Here is a 21891-nt window from a genome sequence, read left to right as displayed (position 1 = left end):
ACCAAGTGTGTGAGAAAAACAATAGTCGAGGTGATGGCCAAACCTTCTCACTACTGTTTGTGGAAGCACCTTTGTGACTCTTAATGACCACATGAAGCTCCGAGTCTTGGACAGGCAGAAGGAAGTGTGGGAAGAACACACAGAAGTTGTTGCCGAGAGGCATTATTTCTACAGGGGGTGTCATAATTTTTATTTCCTGCATGCCATGGTGTATTTTCTTTTGAGCACTTCAATCTTTGTTGAAATCAATACTTCCTCAACTTGAAAGTGTCTTATTCAGAGCTCAGCCACACATTTAGGTTAGCTGAACCCAGAAAAACCAAATGATTCAATGGCGGTCAGTAGAAGGTTTGCAAAAAGCTCAGTACACTAAGGCAAGCAGAGGAGGAAAGAAAGTTCACCTCATTATTATCTTCAACTTTGTCAGTTAATTAGATTATGTACATAAAATTTAATGTAAAGAAAAATGGATTTCTTTTGATTATCTGCCATTTTTCCTGTTTACATCATTGGAATATTTATCTTATGTTGACTTCCTATTGTTATCTACAAGCCCTAACCACAATATATATGAGAGTTACTTCACATTTATATATCAATAAATGTTTAGAATATACATTGAGTGAATAGAAGAAACATCACTCATATTGTAGCTTGTTAAATCCACATTTTATGTATGTATTATTACTTAAAAGGTAACAAGGTACACAAAAGCATATTAAAGTTTTATTATGAATACGTTCTTTTTTGTATCATTGTAATTTACAGGTACTATTTTGCATACATTTCCCCAATGTAATATTAGCCTTAGACGTACTGTGGTGGTTTGATTTCCAGATATAGTGATTAGGTTGATCAGAAAAAAAACTGGAGAGAAAAGCAGAAAATCCTTTCTGAATTTATCATTAGATATCTGCTTGTCACCTGAAATGTTGCTAGGCTGTAGTATTCGGAAAATAATATTGTAAAGGGCATCCAGTTATTGCAGTGCAGTGCAACATGTTGAAGTTGTCAGTGTTTGTTTTTGTATATTCCTTTGTTTAGAAGTTATTAGTGATCATTTTAAAAGTACAAGCCACAAATATTAATAATTCCTGTGATCTGATACCCACATGGGGCTGAATTAACAATCCCGCCAGCTTATTTTTAAAACAATTTCAAGGTTGCAGTTTAATAACACTCCTTCAGTTACAGTTTGGTACTGTGCCTATACTGATGATTCCTTTTATTCTCACTTCTGCACCTTCTAAATACAAAACTAAAAATAATTAACTCCAGATCAAATAGATGCATGTTAATTGCTTTGTTTGCAGCAGTTCCTCTTGAAGGCAGTTGTCAATTGTAAGAAATAGAATATAATTTGATATTTTTAGCAAGGGAATATCCAATGGAATACTGTTGGGTAGCATTAGAATACACAATAAATGAAGTTATGGTTACTGTGCTCAAGTTATATTTCTATACCATATTTGGTTGTACATGAATTGTAGAATAGTAAACCTTGGTGCCCACAAAACCCACCTGGGGAGCATGCAATGCAAATATATAACATCTGTTTCTCCATTGGAAAATGAATAATATATATTTATTTATCGCACCATGAAAAGTAAACGAAGCAAATATTTTTTCAGCTATCAGCTATTAGTAGCATGAGCTGCAGTTATGCATGGTTTATGCGCACTACTTAACTTATAAATTTGCCTACTGTGCAACTTTACACAAGCATAAAAGGGCACATCACATGCACCTACAAGCAACTTTGACTACCCATTCCTCTTAATATTACAAGTTTGCAAAACAGGGAGCAGAATTTCATTAGAGTTACATAAGACTTGCAAAATGGAGCAGAAGGTTTTTTTGGGAATCGTTCTACAGTTGCATATTGTCCTCTGCCACTTCTGGGATTTGACAGTGGAAATGAAAGGGGTATAAACAATATTGCCCAAATCGGAGACCTGGTCATTAAAAAAAAACGGAATAGTCTTTTGATACATTGGCCCAGATGGAAGGGGCACAATTAATGCATGGGGGTAGGGTGGCATCCAATGCCATTAAATACAATGGAGAAAATGACTTTGATGTAGCCATAAAAGTTCTTCAAAACTCAGGTTTTATAATATTTATCATCCTATCCAGAAGCTGTATGGGAGAAAGAAGTGGCAGGCCATAAGCAATGGAATAACAAAATGGCAAGTAACACTGTGCCTAACTTCCTGTTTCATGTCTGGTGAAGCAGACTAATGGAAAGATGACAGAAAACTGGATCAAGAAACGAGGGAGCTCTCCAGAAATGAAATCTGCATAAAATTAGCATTCATCTAACATAGGAAATCCACAAACCTAAACCACATGATGTGACAAGGCTAAAACATACTCGCCACTATGGGCTTAATAGATCAAAACGTAATGATGAAAAGAAATCGGCATCATGGTGGTGTTATGCAACATTGAATGTTCGACTTACAAGAAAGATTGATTAGTCTGAAAGAAATGGAAAACAGAGAAGTGTAATTTTGTATCCTTTAACTACATCGAAATTACAACATGGAAATGACACAATGAATCCATACAGGTAGTTATCCTCCATTTGAGCTGTCGTCTTAATCCCATGTTTCTGCCCTGTTCCCATTTTCTTTTTTTTAAATTGACTCCTGGGGATGTGAGCGTTGATGGCAAGGAATGCAGCCATTGCTAATCCCTAATTACTCTTCAGAAGGTGGTGGTGAGCTCTCTTCTTGAACAGTTATAATCTGTGTGGTGTAGGGACAGCCACAATGCAGTTAGGGAGGGAGTTGCAGAATTTTGACCCAGTGACAGTAAAGGAATGGCAATATAGTTTCCAAGTTAGGATGGTGTGAGACTTGGAGAGGAACATTCAGGTGGTGGTTTTCCCATATATTTTGTCCTTCTAGGTAGTAGAGATTGTCGGTTTGAGAGATGCTGTTGAAGGAGCCTAGGTGAGCTGCTGCAGCGCATTTTGTAGAAGGCGCATTGCTGCAGTAGGTTGCTGATATTGAAGGTTGCAGGTGGTGGATAGGGTGCTGATCAAGCAGGCTGCTTTGTCTTGGTTGGCGTCGAGCTTCTTGAGTATTATTGGAGCTGCACTCATCCAGGCAAGCGGAGGGAATTCCATCACACTCCTGACTATCACATTGTAGATGGTGGACAAACTTTGAGGAATTAGGAGGTGTGCCAGACAGCGTGTCTTAATGACTATCGTTCGGTGACTCTGACATTCATCATTATGAAGTGTTTTGAAAGGTTAGTCATGGCACGAATCAATTTCAGCTTCCTGGACTGCCTGGGTCCACTACAGTTCAGCTATCACCGCAACAGGTCCACAGCAGACACCATCTCCCTAAACTCAACCCTGGAACACCTAGATAACAAAGACATCTATGTGAGACTCCTATTCATAGACTACAGCTCAGCCTTTAACACCATTATTCCTACGAGACTCATCTCCAAACTTCATGGCCCAGGGCTTGGCTCCTCCCTCTGCGGCTGGATCCAAGACTTCCTAACCCACAGACCACAATTAGTAAGGATAGGCAACAACACCTCCTCAACAATCATCCTCAATACCGGTGCTCCGCAAGTATACTTCCTATACTTCTATACACCTCGGACTGTATCTCCAAATTCCCCTCCAACTCGATTTCGAGTTTGCTGATGACACCACCGTAGTTGGTTAGATCTCAAACAATGGGTGGCACGATAGCACAGTGATTAGCACTGCTGCTTCGCAGTGCCAAGGACCTGGGTTCAATTCCTGGCTTGGGTCACTGTCTGTCTGGAGTTTGCGCATTCTCCCCGTGTCTGCATGCGTTCCCTCCGGGTGCTCCGTTTTCCTCCCACGGTCTGAAAGATGTGCTGGTTAGGTGCATTAACCCGAACAGGTGCTGGACTGTGGCGACTGGGGCAATTTCGCAGTACCTTCATTGCAGTGTTAATGTAAGCCTTACTTGTGACTAATAAATTAACTTTACCAATGGCGAGACGGAGTACAGGAAAGAGATAGAGAATCTGGTGAACTGGTGCGATGACAATAATCTCTCCCTCAATGTCAACAAAACGAAGGAAACAGTCATCAACTTCAAGGAGCATAGTGGAGAGCATACCCCTATCTACATCAATGGGGAAGAAATAGAAATGGTCGAGAGTTTCAAGTTTTTAGGCGTCCAGATCACCAACTTAGTCTTGGTCTCTCCATGCAGACTCTATGGTTAAGAAAGCCCACCAACGCCTCTACAATCTCAGGAGACTAAGAAAATTTGGCATGTCCGCTACAACACTCACCAACTTCTACAGATGCACCATAGAAAGCATTCTTTCTGGTTGTATCACACCTTGGTATGGCTCCTGCTCTATCCAAGGCCGCAAGAAACTACAAAAGGTCGTGAATGAAGCCCAGTCCATCACTCAAACCAGCCTCCCATCCACTGACACTGTCTACACTTCCCACTGCCTCGCAAAAGCAGCCAGCACAATCAAGGACCCCATGCACACCGGACGTACTCTTTTCCACCTTCTTCCATCAGGAAAAAGATACAAAAGTCTAAGGACATGTACCAACCGACTCAAAAACAGTTTCTTCCCTGCTGCCATCAGAATTTTGAATGGACCTACCTCACATTAAGTTAATCTTTCTCTATACTCTAGCTATGACTGTAGCACTTCATTCTGCACTCTCTCCTTTCCTTCTCTATGAACAATATCCTTTATCTGTATAGCGCAAGAAACAATACTTTTCACTGTATACTAAAAAATGTGACAATAATAAATCAAATCAAATCAAAGCGTGTTGCATGCCACAGAAGTTCCAACATCTGGCCTGCTCTTGTAATCACAGTATTTATATGGCCATTCTGGTGACATTTGATAGTATTTGGGAAATCCAGAAATAAGTTCGCCATATCCGTCAGCGACATTTTCATGCCATCAATTCATTTATGTCCGGGTTTCTTGTCAAATCAGCATTAGTGAGCATTGTGACAACCTGCATGACATGCTCTCAACTCCATGTTTAAAGGAATAACCCTCACAAGTTTGCTGTAGGAGGTGGAATCAGGAAGAAATGATGAGAAAGTTCAGAAACATACAAAGGTTGCACTTCACTGCATGGGTGCCTCTCTGGATGTGCTGTTGGGGTCTGCGGGGTTTCAGAGAGAAATACTCTTTGCTACCAATAGAAGGTAAACCAAGAAGGGATGGAGAAAGAGGTCAGCAGCAGTGACATGCTCCTTCATGTAGTACAGGAAGTGGTTTAACTACTTAACTCGCAGCAAGGGTGAGTACACTGGCACATTCACTACATCCTGATGTGTGTATCAACCACAGAATCATAGAATCACTACAGTGCAGAAGTAGGCCATTCGGCACTTCGAGTCTGCACCAAAACTTACCCAAGCTTACCACATAACACCATGTATTTACCCCAGTAATCTCCCTAATATATATATTTTGGGACACTAAGGCGCAATTTAGCATGGCCAATCAACCTAACCTGCATATCTTGGAGGAACCCAGAGCAACCCGGAGGAAACCCACAGAGACACGGGAAGAACATGCAAACACACACACGCACAAACACACACACAAGTCCAGAATGAACCCGGGCCTGTGGCGCTGCGAGGCAGCAATGATAACCACTGTGCCACCGTGCTACCTAATCTCTTTCCAAGCCTACTCCAGCACTTTATTCCTCACACCAATTTATCAGCAGGTGCAGCCATTTCTCCTTGTCAATGCACTTCCTCAAATTCCCATCTATGCATCGACCTCTAACACTCACCCTCATCGTTTAGCAACATCATGTTTCTCCCTTGTTGTCATCCTCAACAAATGCTCTCCAGTCATTGTGGGAAGACATTTCATCCCTTTCACTTATAGATCTTTTCTTTCCCTCCTTGTAAAAGAGAGGAGAGGACACCAGGGAACTGGGAAGTAGGCAGAGAATTGGAAGTGGCCTGTCATCTCGCAATTAATAGTTGCAGAAGAGGAGAAAGTGGAGATGGCAGAAGCATGGCATGCTTGGCTATCAGCAATGGGGGCCTTCCAGATACTTGGTGACAGATTTAAACATCAGAATGCCACATGACATACAACACTCAGACATGTTGAATTGTCAACTGTGAGTGAAAGATGATCATGTTCATTATGATAAATTCCAATATTCTAACTTTGACATTACTCATTCACGTTTTTATCTCCCACATTCAACAGCAGTTGCTTCAGATCACTGATGATGATTCTTCAGAGGTGCTCAAATGCGCTGAGAGTTCACTGACATCAAACTCGTACAGACCATGCAGCAGCTCAGATACTTGCACCTTGGTGCGACCAGTTGCAATGATAGTTAGGTTTTCACCAAGGTTTGAATTTATCCTCTGTTTGTAGACCCTGTGTACTGGGTATGACCTTCTGAAGCTGCACTTCTCTGCTGCTCCTCTCTCTTCTGTAGAGCTACATATAGCAGGCTTCTGGAGCTGCACCTCTCTGCTGCTCTTCCCTCTCCTGTAGAGCTACATGTAGCAGGCTGCTGCTACTCGTGTTGTTGCTATTGTTGATAATCTGAGGTCCAATCTAAAGCAGCATAAGTGGCGCCCATTCTGATCTGACCGATCGGACCTCCAAAGTGCAGTTCAGATTTCCAAACCTCCAATGTGTAGATGATGGCTTCAAAGTGTGTTTATGTAACCTCTAGTAAGATTTTGGGAATTCTATTAATTTTTACGGTTTGTTGTTAGTAACATCTACGGGTTTTAATCTCTAGTTAAGTTTAAATTAAATAGTTCAGTTTGGATTGCTGTTAGTGAAACAATGGGGAGGGAAGGCAGTTGGGGCACTTTACAGGAAAGCTGTTGTTTGTAAGAAGCTACACTTTAGTTGCTTTACATTTTAAAGCTTCCCGAGAGTCTGAATTCAGCAGTTCTATGTTGGAACTAAGGGCGGAATTTTACGAGGATAATTCTAAGTGTCCAGCTAGCATGAAAACAGGAGAATTCCATATCTGGGTTTTTGGGCACGTTTTTATGCCCAATCTTGTGCACATAGCGCATGCAAAAATGGGCTAGACCTACTGGAGGCAGTAGGCAGGGCTTAATTCACCAGCCAGCAGCAGAGGTAGCTATTGCGCATGTGCAGACCTCTGTATCTGCACATGTCCAATTTCAACAGCAGAGGAAACTAGTGCGCATGTGCAGACCTTTCATGCTACACATGCACAACAGCAACAGCAGAGACCTGACAGAGAGAGAGAGAGAGGGAGAGAGCTGTTAGGCCTCTGCTGCTGGAGCTTGCCTCAACCAGCTCCAGTCCACCACCCCTGCAATCATCCCCAAAGTCCTCCCTCCCCTCGCTGCCCAGACTGATCGTGCCCCCGCCCCCCCCCCCCCCCCCCCCCCACCAATTTGATGCAGAGTGGCAGCAGGCCCTTCCTCCCTCACTCCACCGATTGCAGGCAGAGTGGCAGTGGGCCCTCCTCCCTCCTTGATCGCACTGCCCCAGCCTGGTTTGGCCTCTCCAGGCTCCACTCCCACAGGCCCTGCCACCTCACCCTGCCCGGTGGGCAGTGCCAAGGTGCTCGGTGGGCAGTTCCAAAGTGTTAGGCTGGCAGTGCCAAGGTGCCAGGCTGGCACTGCCAGGCTGACATTGCCCTCAGCTTCTCCCTGACCCTCAACGGCCTCCAGTTCTACCGGCGAGGGCAACACGACTGTCCCCCGTTCATGGGGAGCAGCTATTTTCCTCACCGGAGAGAGCTTCTCCCAGTGAGGCCATAAAGGCAAATGAGCCCAGACGACTGAGTGCAGACTTGCTAAACAGATGCAAATGAGGATTTAAATGAATTTAAATCGTTTATTCAACGTCTCGCTGGAAATGGGTGAGAGGCTGAGCTCATCAGAAATTCGGTTTTGGTAAGATAGCGAGAGTCGAGAAATCGGGGGTGATCCTGATTTCTGGGCTCTTGTGCGACTTTACCGGCTTGTTCCGCCCATTGATGGGTGGGGCAAGCAGTTAAAATTCCACCCTAAGAGTTTTTTTTAATCAGCTTTGAAGGAATGGCTAAAAGTAGTTTGAACTTTGGATGACTAAAACCCACGCATTGATTTAATTTATTAATTATATTTGTAGGGTAGAACATCTGTATTCGAGGGAAACATTTCTTACTGCTTTGGTATTATGATAGGGAGTATTTTTAACATTTGTTCTTAATGGTTTTTAAATTTATAGAAATGGGATAGAGTATGTTCACGTGCATGTTTATGATAAGTGCATTATTGACAAGAGGATATGACTTTGTAGCTGCTCTGTATCTACAGGAGATGTGCTATTTGTTACCCTGGGGAAAAGGGATGGGCATTTGTCTTTAGTCTACATGGCTCTAGATACAGAGATGGGTGACATGAGATGACTCACAGCCTAAACAAATGGAAGAGGTGAATTTGAACAATTTCCAAATGAGGGATTCTGGCATCATGAGAAGTGGGGATAAAAAATGGAAAACTGGAATCTTTGCTGGTACAGTATTACCATGGTTTCTAGGGTATGATTCTTCCAGACACAGTTCAACATCACTTCAAGGACAGAGAAGAGAAAGAAGTTTCCCATGTTGACAGCACTCAAGGAATTCTAGGAGCTTGAGGGATTGTCTTCACTTTTGTTATGTGTATGTAAAGTCTTGCTAATAATTTCTACTTGATTAGGTCACGAACAACTGAGGACCCTAATCTTAGAAATTCAGAATTTAGAACGTAGAAATTTTAACTAGAAGTGTTTAGAAATCTTACACTCTCAGCACAAGTACAGTAAACAAACATTCTTCTAAAAGCAGGTAAGGAAGCAGCTTTGAGCATTGAATACTGGCATATTTTCCAGAAATTGTTTTATTGCCCTGAATTGCCAATTTGTTCTTGTCTTGCGTCCATTAGTATGTTCCAGCCAGCCTGGGAAACCCTTGGACACAAAGTTAAACTGAAAAATCAATGCTAATATCACTCAAGTTGAGTGATTGGGACAGCACGGTGGCACAGCGGTTAGCACTGCTGCCTCACAATGCCAGGGACCTGGGTTCAATTCCTGGCTTGAGTCACTGTCTGTGTGGAGTTTGCACATTCTCCCCGTGTGTGCATGGGTTTCCCCCGGGTGCTCCGGTTTCCCCCCCCCACAGTCCAAAGATATGCAGGTTAGTTAAATTGGTGATGATAAATTCTCCATCAATGTACCCGAACAGGCACCGGAATGTGGCGACTAGGGGATTTTCACAGCAACTTCATTGCAGTGTGAATGTAAGCCTACTTGTGACTAATAAATAAACTTTTTAAATATATATCAATTGGGAATCCACCAAAAGGATTCCTCACATGCAGTGAAACCCAAAGGTTGTGGGTTACAGCTGGATTGGTTGTGGGTTACACCTGAGCCATTGTCAATTTGGCTGATTTTAACTCCTTGCCCAACCTCATATGTTCCTGAACATTAAAATCCAGACTAATTTGAGTATTCATTTCATAGTATTTAACTGATCTCAATTCAGCAATTTTACGCAGTTTCTATCCCATCTTATTAAAATAAATAGCTGAGGAAATTGCAGATGTGTTAATTTTCCTAGTTTCCCAAATCCATCCAGAATCATTCCTGTTCATTTCAAAAAGCAAATGTTACTCCATTACTTGAGAAAGGTGGAACGGAGAACCATACCTCATAGTTTAACATAAATTATAGGGAAGTTAATGGAATCTATTATCAAAGACAGAGTTGCCGAACGCTTGGACAAGTATAAGCAGTTGAAAGCAAGTCAGATTGGATTTGTGAAAAGTTTGCCATGTCCGACTAATCTCGTTGAATTTTTGAGCATGTTACGAGCATGATGAATAGGTGACTATGAATGTTGTCTACATGGACATTGAGAAGGCATCTCTTCATTCAGAAGATTATTGGAAAAAATGAGAGCCATGAAATTGTGACATGGGTCAGGAATTGATTGGCTGGTAAAAGAATAAAAGAATAAAGCTGGTGGGAGTATTCGCAGACATCTCTCACCTCTCCTTACACCAATCAGAGGCCCCTACCTGCTTCAAGAAGACAACCATCATCCTTGTACCAAAGAAAAGCCAAGCAGAGTGCCTTAATGATTACTACCCAGTGGCTCTGACATCCATCATTATGAAGCGCTTCAAAATATTAGTCATGGCACGTTTCACGTTGAATCTCCCAGATCGCCTGGATCCACTACAGTTCGTTATCACTACAATGGTTCCACGGTAGAAGCCATCTCCCTGGCCCTATACTCAACCCTGGAATACCTAGATACAAGGACACTTATGTCAGACTCCTATTTATTGACTACAGTTTAACCTTCAACACCATTCTCCCAACAAAACCCATCGCCAAACTCTGGGGCCTGGGGTTCGGCTCTTCCCTCTGCGATTGGATCCTTGGCTTCTTAATCCACAGACCACAATCAGTAAGGATAGGCAACAACACCTCCTCCACGATTATTGTCAACACTGGTGCCCCACAAGGCTGTGACCTCAACCCCTCTCTATACTCTTTACACACCTATGACTGTGTGGCCCAATTCCCCTCCAACTCCATTTTCAAATTTGCTGATGACACCACTTTGGTTGGGTCTCAAACAATGATGAGACAGAGTACAGGAAAGAGATAGAGAATCTGGTGAACTGGTGCAATGACAATAATCTCTCCCTCAACGTCAACAAAATGAAGGAGATTGTCATCGACTTCAGGAAGCATAGTGGAGGATATGCCCCTGTCTACATCAATGGTGATGAAGTGGAAATGGTCAAGAGCTTCAAGTTTCTAGGTGTTCAGATCACAAACATGCTGTCCCTCCACACTGACAGGAGGCTAAGGAAGTTTGGCATGTCTGCTACGACTCTCACCAATTTTTACAGATACACCTTAGGAAGCATTCTTTCTGGTTGTATCACTGCTTGTTATGGCTCCTGCTCTGACCAGGACTGAAGTAACTACGAAAGGTCATGAACATAGTCCAGTCCATCATGAAAACCAGCCTCCCATCCACTGACTCTGTCTACACTTCCCGCTGTCTCAGAAAAGTAGTCAGCATAATCAAAGACTCCACCCAACCTGGACATATTTTCTTCCACCTTCTTCCATCAGGAAAAAGATACAAAAGTCTGAGATCACATACCAACCAACTCAAGAACAACGTCTTTCCTGCTGCCAAGAGACTTTTGAATGGACCTACCTTATATTAAGCTGATCTTTCTCTACACCCTAGCTATGACTGTGATACCAAATTCTGCACCCTCTTCTTGCCTTCCCTATATACTCTATGAATGGTATATTTTGTCTGTATGATACTCAAGAAACAATATTTTTCACTGCATCCCCATACATGTGACAATAATAAATCAAATCATACCACTACCTGCAAGTTCCCCTCTAAATCATACACCATCCTGATTTGGAATTGTATTACTATTGCTTCACTGTCACAAGGTCAAAATCCTAGAATTCCCTTCCTAACAGCACTGCGGGTATACCAACATCACATGGACTGCAATAGTTGAAGAAGACAGCTCACCACCATCTACTCAAGGTGGTTAGGATTGGGCAATAAGTGCCAGCCGAGTGAATGATGCCATATCCCATGAAAGAATAAGGGAACAGATGTACCTTTGTCATTTCCTGTGCTTTGATCAATGCTGGATGGTCCATTTGGTTTTATTTCTTTTCGACTTTCCTGTAGCATTTTCCTGCAGTGTTTTTTGAGTGCAAACTTGATGGGCCGAAGAGGCTCTTCTGCACTGTATGATTTTATGATTTTGATACGGGCTAAACAACTGAGTGGTTTACTAGGCCATTTGAGAAGTTGGTGTGAGTCTACCAAAATGCTATGGGTTTGGAGTCACCTGTAGGTCAGGCCAGGGTAGGATAGCAGATTTCCTTCACTGAAGGACATTAAGGAACCAGATTGGTTTTTACAACAATCCAGTAGTTTCATGATTATCATTACCGAGACCAGCATTTTCTTCCAGATTTATTAATTAATTGAATGTAAATTCCCTTGGCTGCCGTGGTGGGTTTTGAACTCATGTTCCTAGGGCATTAGTCCAGGCCTTTATAGCATTAGTCCAGTAATATTATCATTACACTACCACCCCTTAATCCAGGGTTTTAAAATGATAAGGGGATTTAATAAAGTAGATACAGAGAAATACTTCCTCAATTTAGAGAATCCAGATCAAGAGGGTATAACCTAAAAATTAATCGTATATTCCTGCTTCTTTTCTTCCTACATTTCTATGAGGAACATGGCATGACAGTACATTTAAATGTATTACAGGGTCGAATTAACTTGTTTGTTTTTTATTTCTGTTTTTTTTGGCGTGGGTGTAGGGGAAGTGTAAGTTCTACACACTGGTGATCATGTCAATTAGCTTCTTGTCCTTAACGGTCAGTTGGTGGGTTGATTTTGGGAGGTTTGTATTAAAATGAGCTTCCACAAATGGTCCAAACTCCTTGGTGTTTTTTCCAAGGCTAATCGTCACATCCTGAATGGAACATGTTCAACATGTACTTTAGCTCCTTTGGGGAAGGCTGGACTGCTCCACAAAAACAGGGATGCATCTTTTGCAGCCACTAGTGAAAGTTCTACTAGCCTGTATTCAGTAAGCAGACATCACTGGCTTCTCCGGGACTGCATGACTGCACCTTGTCCTTGCAGTTTTGTTATTGTGGATTGCACTATGTTCAATGTATAATTCTGAGTTGGTATTCATAAGAACTAGGAGCAGGAGTAGGCCATCTGGCCCCTCGAGCCTGCTCTGCCATTCAATAAGATCATGACTAATCTTTTCGTGGACTTAGCTCCACTTACCCGCCCGCTCATCATAACCCTTAATTCCTTTACTGTTCAAAAATTTATCTATCCTTGCCTTAAAAACATTCAATGAAGTAGCCTCAACTGCTTCACTGGGCAGGGAATTCCACAGATTCATAACCCTTTGTGTGAAGAAGTTCCTCCTCAACTCAGTCCTAAATCGGCTTCCCCTTATTTTGAGGCTATGCCCCCTAGTTCTAGTTTCACCTGCCAGTGGAAACAACTTCCCTGCTTCTATCTTATCTATTCTCTTCATAATCTTATATGTTTCTATAAGATCTCCTCTCATTCTTCTGAATTCCAAAGAGTATAGCCCCAGTCTACTCAATCTCTCCTCATAAGCCAACTCTCTCAACTCCGGAATCAACCTAGTGAATCTCCTCTGCACCCCCTCCAGTGCCAGTATATCCTTTTTCAAGTAAGGAGACCAAAACTGTACACAGTACTCCAGGTGTGGCCTCACCAGCACCTTATACAGTTGCAACATAATCTCGCTGTTTTTAAACTCCAACCCTCTAGCAATGAAGGACAAAATTCCATTTGCCTTCTTAATTACCTGCTGCACCTGCAAACCAACTCCTTGAGATCATGCATCGCTGCTGACTATCATTCCTCCTTGCCTAACGGACAGCGTCAATCTCATCCATAACTTACTCTCAGGCTGCTGGACCAACTTTGGTCACGGAGGTGAAGGGTTGTGCATTGGATGGAGCTGTGTTTTTAGAGACTGTTTAGACATAAGGCAATTCACCTGATGTGAGCCTCCCGAGCAATTCCACATTGTGTCCAATTGGAGTGTGGACAAAAACCTGTTTGAATCTTCAGGAAAGTACATGCCTTGTTCCAGGCTGAGAGGATTGCAGTTACTATGGGATGCTTCTGGCTCTCTGTTATTCTTTTTGAGAATGAATGAATGGTAAACTAAGCGGGGCTATGGCTGGTAGGGTGAACCTGGACTCGTTCCCAGTCATTAGTTTTACTGAGAGACCAGAGATCACAATTACTAGGCTCCTTGCTGGTCACTATCCTTGGGTCGCTCTCAATTATGAAACATCAGTTATGAAACTGAAGACACTTGAGACATATTCGCTCTCTCTGGCCCATTGAGATGCTTCTGTGGGTTCAATGACTTTTTGGGTTGGCATGTTTAAAAACAGCAAGGATTTTAAGTAAACGAAGTGGGGAGCACAATCATCTTTGCTGTGGTCACATGTTCGAGAGTGGGATGGGCAAATAATTAATCTACTATGATGATTAGGAAGGGTGAGAAAGTTCTTCTTGTACAGGCTTGCGAGTTTTAGTGCAACATGCAGACCAAAACCTTTAAAGCCAGAAGTCTGTGCCCTGCAAGGCAGCCATCCACCGGAATTTGTGTGAAGATGTTCGGCACAAAAGACATATCTTTTGGTTAAAATGTTTGCGGTTGCAGCTGAAGAGTTATCCAGTTTTCTGGTAATCTGAAATATGCTGGGGGTGCGGGGATTGGTTTAGTTACGTATAACAATGTGTCATTAGCATTTAGGGATATTTTATTTTCTGCTCCTCCTGTCTGTACACCATTGATTGTTGGGTTAACCCAGTCACATCAGTCAGAATTGTATGACCAGGGCTTTGAGGAGAAGAGTTAGATCTGGTCTGGCCTTTGCTGGACAGGGGAAATTTAAAACAAATTACTGACAAACATTGTTTTTCAGCAGTGAATTGCTAGAAACAAATTAATATAAAAACCACCGGCACTTTACTTCCTAACTGATTCTCCTGAAGTTCGGCAAGTGAGTTCCCACAGGACTGTGTTGTAATTTATTCAATTTCCTCCCAGATTAATGAAACACAAGATGGCTTTTGATTAAAAGAATCATTATGCCTATTTTGTTTAAGCACTGGTTTCTGGGGGAGGCTGACAGCTGATGCCTGCAGTCATGTGGGTGTAGATCTGTGCGCTGGTATTTACCTTCCAGCCACTCTCCAGAGGTGGGGGAAAATAGACAGAAAGACGTACCATGAGCAGCTGCAGCAGCAGCACCAGCAGAAACAGCAGGCGTTCGAGGCACGGTTCCCAGCACCTTGCTGTGGCTGTGCAGAGCCCGGCATCTCCTGCTGCACCGATGTCTGCCGCTTACGCATCTCCATCCGCTCCGATCCCATGGGCTGTGGAGAAAGCATGAAAATGCATTAAAAGAGAGAAAACAGCTGAAGACTAATAACACATTCATATTCTTGAATAATCAATAACTCGCAACAAAATAGAAAAAGATGGAAGTTGAGGCTTACGGTGTACAACAATATGTTCTCCTTTTGTCAGTCTCTAAATGGTAATTGTTAGGAGTGGTACCATTTTAAATTTAAAGCTGCAATCTACCTTGGTGCAAATCACTCTGATGAACATATCTTTATTTGTTTAAATGTGTTTGAAGTATTTGACGCTTTATAACCATAAATCTCTTCCTAATGTTTCCTCGATGTTGGCAACCCTGTTAAGCTGAGCAAACATTTGTCTTCTTTGTTTTCAGAAAGCAACATGGATGAACCCGAAAGGAATACTGAGAAAATGACTGTGTGAAAACTGCAGCTAAAGACTGAGGTGAATGGCGATGCTTTTCCCATTTAGGATAACAGACTAGTATCACACACGGGTCAAATCTGCCTTACAATTTAGTTCTAAAGAACAGGTCATCGAAATGTTAACTTTGGCTTTTCTCTCAATAGACACTGTCTGACCCCTAATTATTTCTGGCATTTTCTGCTTTAGTGCAAAGCATTTGGCTGGATATTATAATTAGTAAATAACCTTGGTATTTAAAATAGGTTGTATTTCACTTGTACAGCACAATTAAAAAGTGCATTGCTTTTTTGGAAACTGTTATTTTATATCTGAATTCTCTGCATAGCTTGAACATTCACATCCAAATACTAAAACATTGATATTGGTCCCTTTGAGTTGACTCTTCAGTGAAGGCTAATGCTGCCTTCATGCTGCAACCAGTTATCTCCTCAGATCTACAGATAGAGTCTGGCCGAGAAATAGATTGTCCAGTATAGAACTTCAATTCTTCTGACCAGAAGAGAATCTTGCATGTATGTACTTAAATATCCATCTCACAGCACTTTAAATGTACACGTTAAGGCAGTTTGGATGGCAATGTATCACATTTTCATTAAGTCAAACGTTTTAAAAAGTGTTTAGGATATTTAGCTGAAGCAGTGTGAGATACATACCCCAGGCGTCTCACACCACTTCTCTTCGTATTCAGATTAGGTCCCAGTTCCAAACTTAAACTGTAGCTTTGCTGTGAAATGGATTTTTCCACTAAAACACATCCTCAAATTAATGCATATGACTTCAGACAAAGTTTACTATTTCCATTACTTCACTTCCAGTGACCAGCAGATCAGAAGGCTATCCTTGCAGCTAATCCAACTCCACACTCAAGGATCCATATTTTCTAATCTCTGGCTCTCTGTTCATGCTGATACCTCAGCAATTGTTGATGTGCTTAATCAGGCCCTTACCCCTGCCTCTGATTATCAGGAATTATACCATCTCTCATCCTTGGTGCACCCTCATTGCAATCTCCATCTTCACTACCTCAACTACGTAGAACACAAATGAACATACCTACCACCGCGAACTTACCTAACACTCACTAGATATGGCTTTACCATATTAAACATGACCCACCCTTTTCCTGGCTAAAAAGCCCACTAATCTAGAATAATTTTAGTGTCTCTATGGAGGATCCTCTTAAACTTAGTTTCCATTTTCTCTATAGTAGCAGATTTTGCTAATTTGGGATTAATGTAGTGGTGTTGGTAAGGTTGGGAAAGAAATTAGTTGTGGGGTGGGAGACACTCCATTGGAACATTAGGCGGGTGGTCCTACCTTCGTGTCCTGCTGGCCGATGGGCAGGGCAAGCTGGCGAGAGGTGAAAAATCAGGTTCGCGCCCAGTTTCTTGTGATCCTACCGGGCCCGGATTTCCAGTGAGATCAGCCTCACGCCCGAAAAGGGCATGAGGAGGATTTCAATATGTGAATCTATTTTAAATCAAATTAGTGAGCCCGGATCATAATCGTCTAGGGATTGCCATTGAGGCCCTCTGGGATGTTGAGGACAAGGGGGCAGTGCCTCTTGGGCAATGCCCTACAGATCTCTCTATTTTGTACAACAGAACAGAGATAAATCTGCACATGCGCAATTGCGCCCTCGGGTATGAGCAGTCAGCTTTCCGGTAGCTTAGGCCCTGCACCCTCCCCCTGCTGGCAGGAAACAAATTGTGCATAATTTTTTGCACAGTGGCATAAGATTGCATTTTTAAACTCGCCCAAAAATTGGATCTGAAACTTTGCCATTTTCACGCTCGTTGTTCTGGTAAGATTGCCCCTGCATCACTGGTATCATCCTGCTTCTTCTTCTCAAACTGCTAGATTCACTTCTACTTTGCCACTCTTCCTGTTTCCATTTCAGACCATTTTCCATACTTTAACACCTTCGTTATTCATACTTGCCCCATCTCTGAAGGTTTTTTTTATTATTATGCTTCTTCCTATCATCCTCTGCTAATGTTACTTCAGTCATTTAACCGTTGCTTGGTTTCCTTTTGAGCACTTTACAAAGTTGTTTCTTCTCTCACCAGGCATGGTTTTTTCTTCTCTCTGCCGTATTTTGGTTCTGCTCCTTTAAATATTGTTCCCTTGTATTGTTACCCAAGTTCTGATAAAGAGAGCTATATCTCAAATGTTTAATGTCCCTGTTCTCTCCACATATGCTTACTGACCTAGAGTGTTTCTAACATTTTCTGTTTTGCTTCAAATGTCCCACACTTGCTGTTCTTTTCCCCTTCTATTGATATTGTTATTGTATGTACACACAAGGATGAGTGAAATACTGATCTCATTCCCATTGTAAAAAAGAGGTCACAGGTGAATAACAAAGTCTTCACACAGATTAGGACAGTTCCACTATTCCTTTGAGTACTGCAACAATGATGGAAGAAGAATTCTTATGTTTAAATTTTATTGATGAAAACTGAATAATTGTGCCTGCACTGTGCACTGTGGTACAAAGCATTTTTGTATTATGATTCCTATTTAAGAGCAGTACCGAAAATAAAAGATAATCAAAGGAACGATGGCTGGCACATCTTTGTTAATATCACCGCCCTTCTCTACCTTTGGATCCTGGGCTTAAATCTAATCAAAGCAGAGGGGAGCCGAAGGTCACCTCACAGATAACTTTAAAAGGTTTGAACTAGAATGAAAGTACTTGGGAATGAAAATAGTTTTCTACATGCATCTCAAGGTAGCACTACCACTCAGTGGCCACCAATAGCAAGAAACACAGAATGCATAATAATCACATTTATTTATTTGAACTCAGTAAACTTGCGTCTGCAGTCCAAAAGAGCTCCGAATTAATATTGCACTGGAAAACTAATTATATCATTTTGGTCTTGGAAAACATTAAGTGCACAGAGGAACTTATTTTCTCTTTCTTTATCCCACAACCAAGAGTCAGAATGCGGGAAGCAAGATCCAGGAAAGGTTAAAAGTGAGAATTACGATGAAAAGTGAATGGTACAGATTGCAACTTACTTAAATATGTTGGCTGTTGTGAAAGTTATACCTTTCTTAATGAGGGCAGAGGTCAGGAACTTCAACCCTTGACAGTCCTTGGAATTTTTGCACACGTGTAGATCAGAAGTAGGCTGCATGTGCACAGTTCTGCAATTTTCTGTTCTATTGGCCCAGTGCACCAATGTAGGAAGGAAAAAACCAGTTTGAAAACTCCAGATCAGGAGCAGAGTGCCATGAAAGACTAGTGTCCCCGGCAGGGCACAGATACAGATCCCAGAGGGGAAAGGAGGAGATTCCCGAGAGAAGACTACCAGAGAGAAGGTGGGGGGAGGGGGGGGGTGGTGGATAGGAAAAGGTCCCAGTTCAGTTTTTTAAAAAGAGAAGAAGAGAACCTGGCTGCAAACAGGAAAGGGGCGACAGTGAGTGGACTTCAAGTGAAGAAGGTGGCAGAGGGTCAGTGACTCTGTGCTGTGGACTGTTGAGGCGAACATACCCCTTTGGAGCAGTGGTGCTCCACTTGGCAAGACCAAAGATCTGATCTGGGATTTTAGCGGCTTGCCCTAACCATTAATGGGTGGAGCGAGCCGGTAAAATCGCGCAAGAGCCGAGAAATCAGGATCACGCCCGATTACCCAGCTCTCGCGATCTTACGAAAGCTGGATTTCCGGCAAGAGGCTGAATAATTTATTCAAATGTAATGTAGTGAGGATTACCATGTGATTAGCGAGCCTGGCACTGAATTGTCTGGGTTCACTTGCCTTTATGCCATCACCAGGCGATGTTCTTACCGGTGAGGAAAACAACTGCTCCCCATGAACAGGGAACAGTCGTGTTGGCCTCGCCAGTAGAACCGGAGGCCATTGAGGCACACCGGGGAGGCCGAGGGTAAGGGTGTGGTGCCCCTTGCACAGTGCAGCCTGGCAGTGCCACCCTGGCACCTTGGCATTGCCACCCTTCCACCTTGGCACTGCCAGCCTGGCACATTGGCACTGCCCAGTGGGGGTGGGGCCTATGGAGTGGGGCTGATAGGGGTGGGGCCTATAGGCATGGGGTGTATAGGAGTGGGGCCTATAGGGGAAGGGCCTACGGGATTGGGGCCCATAAGAGGCAGGGGCTATAGGGGCGGGGCTTGAAGGGGGGCCAAATCAGGGGAAGGGTGGCCCTTTGCTCTCTGCAGATTCAATTGGATTGTAGCGGGGGTGGCGCTCTCCATCACGATCGTTGCATGTGGGGGGAGGGGGGGATCATTATCAGTCTGGGCAGTGGTAGGGTCGGCCTGGGCTGCATTTTAGGCAGTGTGGGGGTGGCGATTGGCCACGGGCCCCCGCAATTGCAGATGGAGTGTGGCTGTGTTGAGTCTGACTGCAACAGCAGGGACCTGACAGCTCTCTCTCTCTCTCTCTCTGTCAGTCAGACCTCTGCTGTTGGAATTGTGCATGTGCAGAATCAGAGGTCTGTACATGCGCAATAGCTCCCTCTGCAGGCTGGCTGGCAAATTAAGCCCAACCCACTGTCTGCAGCAGCTAGAAACGGTCTACCATAAGATTGGGCATGAAAACTCACCCAAACAACGGATCAGGAATTCTCCCATTTTCATGCTAGTTGGACACTTAGAAAAACTCTCATAAAATTCAGCCCTTGAAGCTGTGCTTGTGATTTTGTTCTTGTGTGCCTACTTGGGAATCCAGGGGAATGGAATCACGGGGGAATGAGATTGAAACCAAGATAATGATGCAGCTTTATAAGACCCTCGTCAGACCCCACTTAGAGTACTCTGCTCAGTTCTGGTCGCCTCATTACAGAGGGATGTGGAAATTATTGAAAGGGTGCAGAGAAGATTTACAAGGATGTTGCCTGGATTGGTTGGCATGCCTTATGAGGAAAGGTTGAGGGAGCTCAGTCTTTTCTCCTTGGAGAGACGAAGGATGAGAGGTGACCTGATAGAGGTGTACAAGATGTTGAGAGATATAGATTGGGTGGATTCTCGGAGGCTTTTTCCCAGGGCTGCAATGGCTGCTACGAGAGGACACAGGTTTAAGGTGCTGGGGAGTAGGTACAGAGGAGACGTCAGGGGTAAGTTTTTCACTCAGAGGGTGGTGGGTGAGTGGCATCGGCTGCCGTCAGTGGTGGTGGAGGCAAACTCGTTAGGGTCTTTTAAGAGACTTCTGGATGAGTACATGGAACTTAATAGGATTGAGGGTTATAGGTAAGCCTATATATAAGCCTAGGTAGGTAGGGACATGACCAGTGCAACTTGTGGGCCAAAGGGCCTGTTTGTGCTGTATTTTTCTATGTTCTATGTGGAGTGGGCTATCATTGACTCCAAAATAAAAGTAAAATACTGCAGATGCTGGAAATCTGAAACAAAAATCAGAAAATACTGGAAAAACTTAGCGGCCAGAATTTTACCAGCACGCCTGCCCCAGAATCGGGGTAGGCGACACTCACAGAATGGCATTCTCCATTGGCCTCGAGACAAATCTTACGAACGTTGGGTGGGCGAGGTGGTAAAATTCTGGCTTTCAGTACTTTCAGTAAAACGGAGGTGAGTGAAAAAAGTACTTATACACTAATATACCATGATTTCAGAGTCAAGGATTCTTTTCTTTTTAAGAAATATATCAAAATCAGTTTTGTTATCAAACCAAAATGAGTAATATTTCAACTGACATTTGAAATTGGAAATGTTTTTCCATTGCCTGTGTGTTGCAAGGAAACCTGTTGTGTGCATAATAACTATTATGGCTGCTGTCATAAGATGCATGTGGAAAATCCTTTATTATAGAATCCCTACAGCGTAGAAGATGATCATTGGGCTTACCCTGATTTTCTGACAGAGCATCTTACCCAGATCCTCTCCCCTGTCCTCTCCCCGTAACCTCACACATTTCCCATGGCTAATTCATCTAACCTACACATCTTGGGACACTAAGAGACAATTTAGCATGGCCTGTCCACCTAACCTGTACATCTTTGGAGTGTGGGAGGAAACTGGATCACCTGGAGGAAACCTACACAGACACTGAGAGAATGTGCAAACTCGACACAGTCACCCAAGGCCGAAATTGGACCTGGGTGCCTGGAACTGTGAGGTAGCAGTGCTAACCACTATACTAACCACTGTGCCACTGCGCCACCCTTTACTTTGACCCAAGACCTACAATATTGCTACCAAGAAAAAAGCAACATTTGACACCATCTTTGAGAGTTCAATGCGATAACAATGCAAAATTAATGGTGTGAAGTATGATATTTATATTGTGGAACCCCACCAAATTCTACAGAAAAATTTAGACAGGAAATAACATTTTAACAGTTGATAATTCTTAATTACAGCTAAACAATATCCCTAGCACTGAATATCAACTTTTACAAGTATGACGTCTCATTCTTTCAAATTTTAATTATTGCTGGACATTATAAAAGTTTTTTTTACTTTTCTTTCAGT

General features: G+C 42.9%; 1 protein-coding gene across 2 annotated transcripts in view; it reads right to left on the bottom strand.

The window, feature by feature from the left end:
* Window positions 1–15016, bottom strand: part of rgs20 (regulator of G protein signaling 20) — a 64705-nt gene extending 49689 nt beyond the window's left edge. For both annotated transcript variants that reach the window (XM_078216176.1, XM_078216177.1), the window contains exon 1: window positions 14871–15016. In XM_078216176.1, coding sequence (XP_078072302.1) covers window positions 14871–15016 — 146 coding nt within the window. The remainder of the gene's footprint in view (window positions 1–14870) is intronic.
* Window positions 15017–21891: the final 6875 nt, after the last annotated feature.

Source organism: Mustelus asterias, chromosome 7, assembly GCF_964213995.1.
Source record: "Mustelus asterias chromosome 7, sMusAst1.hap1.1, whole genome shotgun sequence".
Classification (NCBI taxonomy): domain Eukaryota; kingdom Metazoa; phylum Chordata; class Chondrichthyes; order Carcharhiniformes; family Triakidae; genus Mustelus; species Mustelus asterias.
This window is presented reverse-complemented; position numbering and strand designations above follow the sequence as displayed.